Consider the following 12,319-nt stretch of genomic DNA (forward strand, 5'->3'; position numbering starts at 1 on the left):
TCGCCTGTCTCCTTGACACACCCTTTGCTATTGTTGGCACAGTATGCGCGCGACAACCTTGACATTCCCACACGCGCGTTCAGTTGCACGGTGAAATCTTGTACGACGTGGATGCATAATCCTTCTCAGGAAAAAAGGAAAGAAGGACAAGCGGCTAATGCGGATAAAGGAAGATGCACAAACGCCGAGCAGGGTGCAGGTAAACACACACGCACGGCCATCGCGCATCCCCGGTAGATGCCCACACTACCGCACTACACACACTACGCGCAGACACACTCCGCTCATCCACCTGTAATGAGAGATCGCTACTCAAGCCGTGCATTGTCCCTGGAAACGGCGAGGAAAATACACTTGATGTGAGAGATGACTGAGTGAGTTGCGCGGATGTTGGAGACATGGAGAAACGGGCTCTTGTAACGGCGATCAGCTTGTCCATGAGCCTGCTCGCGCTCACGCTGCTGGTCACGGCGATCTTAACCGACCACTGGTACGAAACCGACACCAGGAGCCACAAGGAGAACTGCGACCGATACGGGTCGGAGTCCAACGACCAGAAGAACAGGGAGATGCCCATCTATCACCTGCCTTTGGTGGACAGCGGGAATGCGAAGCGCAACCTGGCTCTCATGAAGCCCATCCATGTAGGGAGTCGAGAGGAGGAATTGCTGGAAAACTGGAGAGCGATTTTGGGCATGGGCATTTTGGAGACGGAGTGCGGGCGCCCACTGTTCTCCACCTACTCTGGACTTTGGAGGAAATGCTACTTCCAGGGAATGGACAGGGATATTGACAAACTCATTTCTAAGGGTAAGAGAGTGGAAAGTTCATTTCAACGCAAAAAAAAAACCACACAATGCAACGAGCACCAACATATGCTTAGTTCTGGCTAGTAGCTACCAGAACCGAACGACTTTCGAGTTCATTTTAGGGTTTCTTAAACCTGAATTATTTCTACAGCTACAACAGTGTTTCCTGCACTGAATCTCCAGCGCGAACACACAAGCGCGACTAGTGTGGTCCGATTCCGAAACGAATGCCTCGTATGAGTCGGTTCATTTGAGTTAACGCCATTAAGGCGACAATAATGCAGTCCGATTCTTGAACGAATGATTCAGATGAGCCGGTTCTTTTCAGTGTGTGAAACATAAAGCGCGACCAGACTATCTAAATTCCCGAACAAATGATTCTTATGAGCTGCTTCTTTTCAGTGGATCAAAACATTTATCAATCAATTGGAGAGGTTTTAACCCGCTGTTAGCCTACTCAAGACTCGTGAGAACTAGGCTAAATCAATGCAGTTAGCTCGGTTGTTTGTATGATAATACATTTAAGGATGCATCATTCTGAATCTTGTTGTGACAAGTGGTATATTTACATTGATTGTGGTAGGCCTATATATATTGATTTCTTAGTAGTTTTTTATTTTATTTATTATTATTTTTTTACTATAATAATTGCCTAATTATGCCGACTAGCCTATATAAAGAGAAAAAAAGTCAAAAGGAAAACGTCTTGGTAAACAACCGTTTTGCAATAATTTTATCCTATTTAATTTTAAAATGTGAAATTATCGCATAATTATCAAGCGGTTAACTGAATCATATGGGGTCAAAACGAATCGTACTATTCTCATCGCTGCAGTTCTGGCTGTTTGACAGATGATGTTAAATGTACAGGCTTTGGATTTGTGAGTGATGATGATGATGATGGTCTGTATGGTGTGTTGCGTTAAAAACAGGTGAGTGTGAATGAATATTTAGCTTATGCAGACTCGTTTCCTAGAAGAAATATTGATTTAATCCTTTTTGTTCTGACACTTATCTGAACTTAGCTTAATGGACTTTTTGCTGACACTACCTGCCTTTCTCTCTCTCTTTCTTGACCTGTTTATTTTACTGCAAAAGCACTTTCTGCAAATCAATTTCATGCATGATAGATCTCAAAAGAACAAAACTTTCTTAAATTGCCAACCAAGCCAGCTTTTGGAAAAGTTTCCTTTAAAAGAGATGAAAGTCTCAAGGTGAAAAAAGGCACTGGAAATGAGTGATGAGTTGCAGTCAATACAGATTACAGAGATCTGATCATGTCAGGATTAAAAGCGGAAGCTGTGTGCCACCTTGCATTTAAATCAAGGCCAAAGTCACACAGATCACTTGACCTTCAGCACCCAGGCTTGGATTTGTGACATAGTCTATTACCGTGAGTCCCCGAATCAGTTTATCAAAGAAGAGAGGCACTCTAAAGAGCTCAAGTTCAGTGCACCATGGCAACCAGAAGATCAAAATTCCCTTTATTTCTCTTGATCATTTTTTAATTGATTGCTTTATTGTTTTTACGTATCAGTAAGAGTATACTATATGATAAAATTAGTTATATTCAATTTAATTACAATAATACATGATTATATTTATGATCTTTTATCTGAACACAGATTTACACATCAATAAGTCACAATAGATGTGTATATATTTATGCAGTTTGCAGAAGCTTTTATCCAAAGCAAGTTCCACTGCATTCAAACATTTTACCAGTTCATTCATTCCATAAGAATTGAACCCATGACCGTGGTGTTGATAGCACATAGCTCATGTTTAAGCTACAATTTAAGAGGGCTTGTTCATGATAAGCTAGTACAAAGAGATACAAATTTTACAGGGTTCTTACAGTCATGGAAAATTGAAAATATGGAAAAATATTGAATGATATATATTTAGTGTGTCTGTGCATGTGTGTAATTTTACATGTTTTTATGTTAAATTTTAATTACATTTAAAATTCATTGTGACTGTTAACTGTAAAATAAGTGCATCTCTGTGTTCTAGCACATAATGCGATAGATAGATAGATAGATAGATAGATAGATAGATAGATAGATAGATAGACAGACAGACAGATAGATAGATAGATAGATAGATAGATAGATAGATAGATAGATAGATAGATAGATAGACAGACAGAGATAGATAGACAGATAGATAGACAGATAGATAGATAGATAGATAGATAGATAGATAGATAGATAGATAGACAGACATATATATATATTTATAGATAGATAGACAGACAGACAGAAAAAAAAAAAAAATAAAGAAACATAGATAAATAGATAGATAGATAGATAGATAGATAGACAGACAGACTGATAGATAAATAGACAGATAGATAGACAGATAGATAGATAGATAGATAGATAGATAGATAGATAGATAGATAGATAGATAGATAGATAGATAGATTTGTAAGCTAGAAAATGCTGTTTGTTAGAGCAATCATCGTTAAATATCCTTATGGAATGACTGCGATTGTAAAAGTCACAGGAAATTGATCAACAGGTTGGGAATACTATTTTTAGTATTCATATAGGGCTGCAACATAATATCACTTTGAGAAAACCAGAGTTGAATTCATTAGCAGTGAATACAGAAGAAGTGCACATCTAGCCATTTTCGAGGTTTCTTGTTGGCTTGGCTGTGAATTAAAATGTAGTCAATTCGAGGAAGGCACATTTTAATTTCACCCACACATATCTATGGAACTGATAGGAACTAGCCAGACTGAATTCGTTTTTCAGAGTGAATGAAGTGCCATGCAGCTGACCGCATCCTCCATGTTATGACTCCAGACAGTGTTTTTTAAAAAAAAAACATAACTATCAATCTCAGGCTTCCTGCATGATCATTGCAGTCTTAACACAGCTCTCAGAATTAGCTCACAACGCCAGCCAAATCTGTGTGTTGTGGTGTGAACCCAGGCGGAAATAATGACAGAAGGTCACTCTGTCGGGGAGGCGGGTGTTTCTGCAATACTTGGCTCTATACTTGTTCTTGGCCCAGTGCTGGATCGTCCAGGCAAAGACAAACAAAACAAATAGAGTAGCAAAGATTAGTGCAAATATTATAACAGCAACAACATTGCAAGGAAATTAAGTCGTTTTTATGAAGTATGAACAACTAAAATCACATGCCAGAAGATTTGGGAGGGATTTGATTGGTAAGATCTTTGCAAAGCTGCATTTGAAGGGGAGAGATTGTCCTTTGGTCAGGCATGTTAAACCAATGTGTGATCCCTATGCAGGTATTGCAGAACGATGCACATCTGTCAAGTACCATTTCTCCCAACCCATTAGACTCAGGAACATCCCTCTCAACCTGACAAGGACCATACAGCAGGACGAGTGGCACCTCTTACGTAAGTCACCCAAAGATTTCTCACCACCTTCTACAGCTCTTGATATGCACTGAATATTAAGCAGTGCGTGCAAGCTGGAGTTAAGTGTGCTTAGCATAGAGAAAAGCATGCAATGCAATACCAAGTAAAAATGACTGGTAAAAACTTGCTATGTCTGCCATGTTAATAGTATATTTGTTTTGACAATAATTTGATTGTGGTTATAATACTAAATCAGTTCAGTTTATTTGTATAATGCTTACACATTGTATATGTGTACTGAAAAAAATATGGCTGGAAGGACAGTACTGAGGATCTGGATATTACTAAGTAAAGATTAAAAAATGTATTTGGGGTAGAAAATGAACATGCTATTTAGTATTATTATAGCAAATATAGCGGATTATTAAGCATATAATTCAAGTTTAATTGTTAGAACAAATGTGTTTTTACATTATTCTCAAGTTCCTCGAGTTTTTTTTGGTTTTTAGTTTAAGCATGTTAGTGTTGAAGACATTATGGGCCCTCAAATATAATAATTCCCTTGCCACTGGAGCTCTAAATATAAAGGCAGTTACACTTTTTCATGTATAAAAACTCATCTACATAAAGATAAAATGAAAAATAAAAATATTCTATATAATATTATCTGGAAAATATGTGCTGAAAAGCTGTACAATGAAAAAAATGACAAAGAAACAACAAGTAACACTTTAAATTAAACATGGAATTTTGAAGTAGAAAGAATGAAATTGTTTCTCTTCTGGAAAAACTGTCTAAAAATATCAGCGACTCAACCAGTCAAATGCTGTCTACAATGTCATCAACTAGCAATAGCACAGAGTAAAAATAAGGTTTCACAAATGTGACATCACGAAAGGCTACTGTCTATTGTAAAAAACAGTTTTAAATTTTAAGATAGACAGTCACTGGGTTCTATTGTCCATTATATAAATAAGAATACAGCTCATGCTAAAGCACTTATTGCATGTATTGTCATGAATATGTAATCATAGCTTTTTCTTGCATCTCCATGAAATGATTATGTGCCCCACGGTACTATTTTGTATACACAAACTTAGTCAAATGTCATTTTCTGTTGGAAGGAATCTTATTAGCTCCTGTGATGTTGTAACTTAGCAAGTCTTAAGGGAGCCTGCAAGCCTTAATTACAGCCCTCGTTAAAATGCTTCCTAATTAAGCTTTGCTTCCTCCATGCACGTGTGCCAGTCAGATTCTATAATGTGATACCACCTTCATATTAAACCTACTGAATCGATATCTGCCATAAGCAACTTCAAAACTTTGCATTGAGTCATATGCGATTATTGAGCTCAGTGAAAGTTCCTAAAGATAAGGTGTTACCCATAGCTGTATAGTGTTGTTGGCTAAGTGGGTGGTAGTCATGGAAACAGTGTGTTTTTCTATGGTGTTCAGATCTGAGGCGCATTACAGCGGGGTTCTTGGGAATGGCTGCTGCCGTGATGCTGTGTGGAAGCATTGTGGCCGCCGTGGGATTTTTCTGGGAGGAGAGCCTCACCCAGCATGTGTCTGGACTCCTGTTCCTTATGGCAGGTACACAATTCTGCTTATTCGCTTTTATTATCTAACTTTCTCCTCATTCTTGCTCAGCTACTTGTTACGCATTTCGCCCAGTAGCACACTTTCTCGTAGGTGGTTCTTTTTCCTTTCCAAGTTGTTGTCTACCTTGTACATTCTCCCACGTCTTGTCTATTTATCTGTTTATCTCCTTCTGTCTTATTTTTCTTGTCTGGCTTGAATATACTGTATACTATATATATATATATATATATTATATATATATATATATATATATATATATATATATATATATATATATTATATATATTATACACACACAAAAAATTACTGTAGAAACTAATTTCACTCAAATTGCTGGTAAGTTTCACATGCAAATCATATCAAATATTTACTACTAGTAGGGATTACCTCATGCCTTATTCACCGGTGAGAAAACATTACAAAACAAAGCGAATAATATTACATTTATAATGCCTTCCATTCTTGCTCTGTCTGCAATAGCGTAATGGAATACGCTGATGATGTATCATATCTGAGTGAACAGAGGTATGCAAATACACATGTTGACCGGCAGATAGGACAGCCTATCATAGTCCTCGGAACGAGGGATATGATTGGAAGAACATTTTATGGTCCTACACCATTCCAAACACGATATAAATATATATAAATACATTTAGACCACTTAATTTGTTAAAATAAAAGTTGCGTCCCAAATGACTCACTATTCACCATACACTTATTCTATGCACTGTGTACTCAAACATCTAGTATATGAGGTATATACAGTTGAAGCTGCAAGTGTCCGACATTTTTTTTTTCTCGGTAAAACGCGGTGCATCATCCAGGTATTTGAAGTGCACCTTTTCCTTTTAGAATTTTCAGTTTGAACACTATCTATACTAAAAACTGACATAGAGTAGTGTGTCTCAATCTTTTTACATAATATTAGGTGCTTACCAAGAGTTCAGATGGTTTTTGTGGATTCTCATGTGTTCATTAGATCATTAACCTCAAATTTTTTCTGTCCTACAGGAATCTTTTGCACAATCTCACTGTGCACCTACGCAGCCAGTGTCTCATACGACCTATCCAGGAACCCTCCCTTCATCTACGGTCTGCCCAGTGACGTAGACCACGGGTACGGGTGGTCCATCTTCTGTGCATGGGTCAGTCTGGGCCTAACAGTGGCGACAGGCTGCATCTGCACAACTTATCCCTTCCTGAGCCGCTCAAAGGCTCTTCGTTCCAAAACGGCAAGGGAATCGTCTGTATGAACGCGGCCTGGAGGACTCAGCACAACATTAATCAGCACTTGGCGCTTTAGTAAAATGGATTTAAGTGGGACTTCATGCTGTATGGAGCCGTTTTGAATGTCTTGTAGGTTTCTGATACCTTGGTTGGGCTTATGAAATGTATTGGTGTTATACAGGACTGGTGTTAAGACAAGACTGTTGCATTATCTGTGTGTCTTCAACACATATTTGCTTACAAATCACACACACACACATAAAAAAAGAAAAGAATATACACACAAATATACAGTATGTGTGAATATAATGAACAAAACCTTTGATTTGAAATGGGTATGTGTATGTTTGTGGGTCGTTGTGATGCAATCATTCTCTGGATCAGGTGAATATTCTACACACTAAGGATCTGAGCCACAGTTTTTTATGCAAACCATCTGAAATTCAAATTATTGCTCTGATCACAGTCAGTGTTATTTTTTTATGTGATTAAAGCATACTGGTTTCCCTACCACTTGCAAATGGATACAAGTCGACTAACCATTGGCTCATTTCAAATGAAAATATCACAGCTAAAGAATTCAATCAGGGATGAACAGGACACTTCATGTCGCCAAAGTCTCCACATCAGACAAATGTATAAAAGCATGATTGCATATATACCACCTTTGGGTAACAGCTGGTGGCTGATATTCAAAAAGATTGAAAAATCAAAGAGACACGAGAAGTCTTGAGATCTAAGACGTGGATATGCAAATTTGTGATTGGATGAGATGTCTCTGAAGACTCAGGACTTGAACGTGACTGTCACTAGCAGTGCAATCGTAATATGGCAGCATGTTTAAAGTGGATGCTCTCAAATCTACCAGCCTCACTCATGAAAGGCTTCTCATGATGTCACGTCATTGTTGAAAAATTGTTGAAAGTCCTTCCTTTCCACATGAAGCGGCGCTAATATAAAGCGACCAGGATTATATTAACTGCTGGATATTGTTTTCCAAACTGAGCCAAAACATGAACATTTCCCTGAAACTGTACTGTTTCCCTCAAAAACTCAGTTTGTGTTCCTGAAAGTGTATCGTAAATAAAATATTACCATGATAAAATAAAGGTCTATTAAGAAACCAAACTGTTTCGTGTGAATTTAGGCAGAATTTGGGCTTGTTTTATTTTTGGCAGTCATATGGTGACTCATTTTAAGCAGTGCCAGCATGTTTTATGCTTTCTCTTATCCAAAAAGAATACTACCTGTGCAGAAAAAGGAAACAGCACTGTTGAGTTCACCTCACACAGCTATTTGGCCATTATGTATGGTTCACGAAATGCAGTTTTTAATAATTGTTTAATGTAGCTGATTTGTTGATGCTATCAGCTTTTATACTGAGGGACATGGTCCTGGAAAACCAGAAACAGTGATATTTTAGTAATATTTGTGTACTTTTTTTTTATCATTCTTTATAATGTAAAAAAGTTTGTATTTTGATATTTTCAGTTTTTAATTTCAATTTTAGTTTTAAAAACTGTATGTGCTTTTGTATTTCTAAGTTTTTGATAATATTTCTATTTAGATTAATTTTTTTATTTCAGGTTTAGTTTTAGTACAATTACATGTCATATACATTTTATATTTTTAATTGCCAAGGCAACATCTCTAATTTTAATTTTTAAGTCAATAGCTTATCTTTACTGTGTATTTATATTTTATTTTATTTCAGCTTAATTTCAAGAAAATGATTTTTAGCAGTTTTTGTTTTAGTAAACAATAACAACACTTATCCGGAAATATCAGGGCAATTTAAAACGGTAATTTTTAGGACTATAAAAATCATGTACTTTGAAAGGAATGACAAATATATATATATATATTTATAAAGATGGCACTATAGTGTATATAAATTTTAAAAAAAGCACTTACCATTACTCTGACACAAGAGGGCGCCACATTATCATCAATGAACACAAACCATTGCCTAAACTCTGAAAATGTGCAATTTCTATAAAATGAGGTGCTGACTTTTTTGCTTGTGATGTCGAAAAGGAGGCTCCACGGCAATAATATATTGCGCATGACCCTTCACACACACACACACACACACACACACACACACGAAAAGGACAAAAGACAAAACTCAATTGCTGAAACAATAAACAATGTTCTAAATAAAAAGATTGTATTATCATACAGATAACATTAATCAAAATGAAACTTACAGGTACTGAGCACTCGCACAAGCGAGGGAAAACTACTTCAATGTATCTGTAAAATGTACTGTAAATGAGGCTGGGGGCAGAGTGACTCGTGCTGGAGTAGATAGTAGATAAACAGTGCCATCACCCGTGTGTGCACAATGATACAGTATGTCCTTATCAAACATTAGTGAAAATAAAAGAAAAAAGCTTTTACCAGTGTGCTTGTGTCCACAAATGGGTAAAAATAGTGAAATATCCTGAATTTTCTATTCAGGAAGACTGAACACTATATAAGATCAGTTTCCCAGTGTCACAGTTGACTTTCTATCATATGTGTGTGTTGTTCTTTGTGTAATGTTCAAAAATAGTATTTTCTTCATTAAGGGAAGAAGTCGCAAAAACAGTAGAGAAAACATGCATTCCTCATATAGCAGTATTAAAAAGAATAAAAACAATAGATTCTAAACTTGCTTTTGTACAATGTCAAAACAATTTCTTATACATCTTTTGTCTAAAAGGTGAGACAGACATAGGATTTGATTGTATGTCCTAAAACTACTGGTACCAGCACTAGAAATGTATGGAAAGAGTCCTTGATAAAAACATAACGTACAAGTTTGGACAAACACATAAAACACATTGCAATACATTTAATAATACTTTTGACTGTCCTCAGTGAGTGGCTCCTATAGGACGTCTGTGGAGTGTCGCATGTAACCGAGCTGGAATGTGCCACAGCATTTTCCCCTCAAGCTTAGGATTGTTTATAGGTTACTCGAAAACACTTAACTGTGTAAATCCGAAATAAAAGCTGCTCACAAAACCACACTTTTATGGTATAAAATCAGAAAAAAAAAATAGTCTTGCGACACCGTTCGTCGTTCAAAACACCCGCTTGTAGATTCAAAAAGTGAAACGCACTACTATCATCTTTAACCCCAGATTTTGAGTTCATTTTTGCTACGATGTATGCTTATTGAACATTCATCTCCATCAAAATGTTTCAAGTAAACAAATGAGATTTAAAATGTCAGTGATCTTTAAAGTATTATGTGACCAGAGGAACAAAAAGTAACTCAAAGATCATTCGGTTTTGTACCATTTAGCCAAAAAATTACATTTGAATGTTATACGTCTTTTGAATTGAATTTAATCTGCTGTTTTGTCATATCACAGATTTCAGGTTTTAGTCAACCAAATCAGTAACATTTCCAAATGATAATTTTTGAAATCTGAAATCTTTATAGCTTTACTAAAAGTTTTAAAAAGTTTTACCTTAACAGCAGAAAAATGTGTATTCACGCACATTAAACAGTGGGCAACACAAAAATAATGACACCTGCCATCGTCTACGGCTGCTTTTGAACCCTTTCCTCCTGTCCTATATGCGAGGATTTTAACGACAGCATCCTGTGCCTGAGTTAGAAACCCTTAATGATGCAATAGGCCTCCATGGAGGAGAAGATGATGTACATCAGCCAGAGACTGAAAAACAGTGTTGTGGTTAGGATTTTGGGAGTCTGGGGGCCACCCAGTTCCCCTCCGATCTCGGGCCGGCGGCGGTACATGAGGACGGCAACACAGATGAAGGCAAAGATGGTGAAAAGGGTGACGGAGAATGCCAGCGTGCCGGGGTCCACTCTGAAATACTCGCCATGTGCCTGGTGAAATATGGCAGCGATTGACCAGGCCAATCCAATGCCCAGAAAGACGTTCACAGCGTTGCTGCCCGTCACATTGCCAATGGAGGCGTCAGCGTACTGATCCTGGATGGCTGCCACCTTACTAGCGAATGTGTCTGTTTTTGAAGTGATTCGGAGAGAAAGACAGAAAGAATGAAATATATTCAGGCTGCAAAAAATAGATAGCAATAAATGGATGATTCTTGTATGAATCGTTGTATGAAACATGCAAAAAAATTACAATAAAAAAAGTTTACTATTTTAATATAATACAATATAAAATATCATTTATTTCTCTAATAGCAAAGCTGAATTTTCAGCCACCATTACCAGTCTTCTTCAACATCACATGATCCTTCAGAAATAATTTTAATATGTAGCTTTGTTGCTCAAGAAACATTTCTTATCAATGTTCAAAATATTTTTAAGGATTTTAAGCATTTATTTGAAATATTTTTTACAACATTATAAATGTCTTTACTCTCAAATACATCCTTTTAATGCATCCTTGTTGAATAAAAATATTAATTTCTTTTTTTTTAACAACTTACTGACCTCAAACTTTTAAATAGTAGTGTGTGTGTGTATTTATATACTTCATAGTTGTGCATTATTTTTGCTGTAATACTGTAAACATCATTACCAAAAAATAATAGAAAAGAATGGAAAAACTTGCATTGGTATGAACCATTAAATTAATGAACATTTGGGGAGAAAATGTGCTTAACTGTCATGAAATGTAATGTCATAATTCACAAAATCTTAATAGTCCAAAAAACAGGTTTGAATTTTTTCTTGAATTCAAATATATTTTATTTTAATTAGATTTGGGGGTGAAATGCGACTTAAACATGTTTTCAAGTACCTGGAACAGAGGTTCCCAGCGCCACAAACACAACTGCAGTAACAGAGTCTTTCAGGCCAATAGTGCATCCAAAATGGGATGCCAGGTCTCCAATGAACGCAGTGAGGATGCCAATCACGATGATGGACACGATGAAACACGCCCAGCCATTCCAGTAATCAGTGGGTGGCACAAACGCAAACAGAACCTTCCAGAACACAGTCAGGAAGTGCATGACGTAGTCAAAGCAAGATGGCATTTTTTCTTCCCCACACTCATCATCATCATCGTCCCCTCGGAGGAGAAAAAAAAAAGAGAGGAGATTTGAATTATGGATTGTTTGTTTGTTTTCTGTGAAGAGACAGACTGTCCTCTTACTCCAGGGAACATCAGTGTGCATATCACTGTTACACAGAACCACTGACACCATTCAATCTTATAAATCAGAGGAGGCAGAACCGGAATAACATGAAGCTCAGAGGACTGGAAGTCCAGTACCATTTGTGTTTCACCAAAAATCACACTTCTTAAAACATATCAGAACAGTCATAATTTAAAAGACTTATTTAACGCACAAAAAATGTATTGTGCAGCCCAGCTCATACCAGGTAACTATTTGA

At 36.8% G+C, this 12,319-nt stretch overlaps 2 protein-coding genes across 13 annotated transcripts in view; one reads left to right on the forward strand and one right to left on the reverse strand.

Annotated features, from left to right (window-relative positions):
* Window positions 1-8,112, forward strand: LOC109081702 (transmembrane protein 178). Its single transcript, XM_019096674.2, has 4 exons — window positions 1-810; window positions 4,078-4,191; window positions 5,608-5,745; window positions 6,769-8,112. Exons 1-4 carry the CDS (start codon window positions 399-401, stop codon window positions 7,008-7,010), a joined length of 906 nt encoding a protein of 301 aa, XP_018952219.1. The 5' UTR covers window positions 1-398; the 3' UTR covers window positions 7,011-8,112.
* Window positions 8,113-9,132: 1,020 nt separating this feature from the next.
* LOC109081696 (sodium/calcium exchanger 1-like) overlaps window positions 9,133-12,319 on the reverse strand; it is a 40,539-nt gene continuing 37,352 nt past the window's right edge. For all 12 annotated transcript variants that reach the window (XM_042766573.1, XM_042766572.1, XM_042766571.1 and 9 more), the window contains 2 exons: window positions 11,721-11,993; window positions 9,133-10,971 (listed from right to left, as the gene is read on the reverse strand). In XM_042766573.1, coding sequence (XP_042622507.1) covers window positions 10,595-10,971; window positions 11,721-11,993 — 650 coding nt within the window. In that variant the 3' untranslated portion in view covers window positions 9,133-10,594. The remainder of the gene's footprint in view (window positions 10,972-11,720; window positions 11,994-12,319) is intronic.

This window comes from Cyprinus carpio, chromosome A11 (genome assembly GCF_018340385.1).
Source record: "Cyprinus carpio isolate SPL01 chromosome A11, ASM1834038v1, whole genome shotgun sequence".
Lineage (NCBI taxonomy): Eukaryota > Metazoa > Chordata > Actinopteri > Cypriniformes > Cyprinidae > Cyprinus > Cyprinus carpio.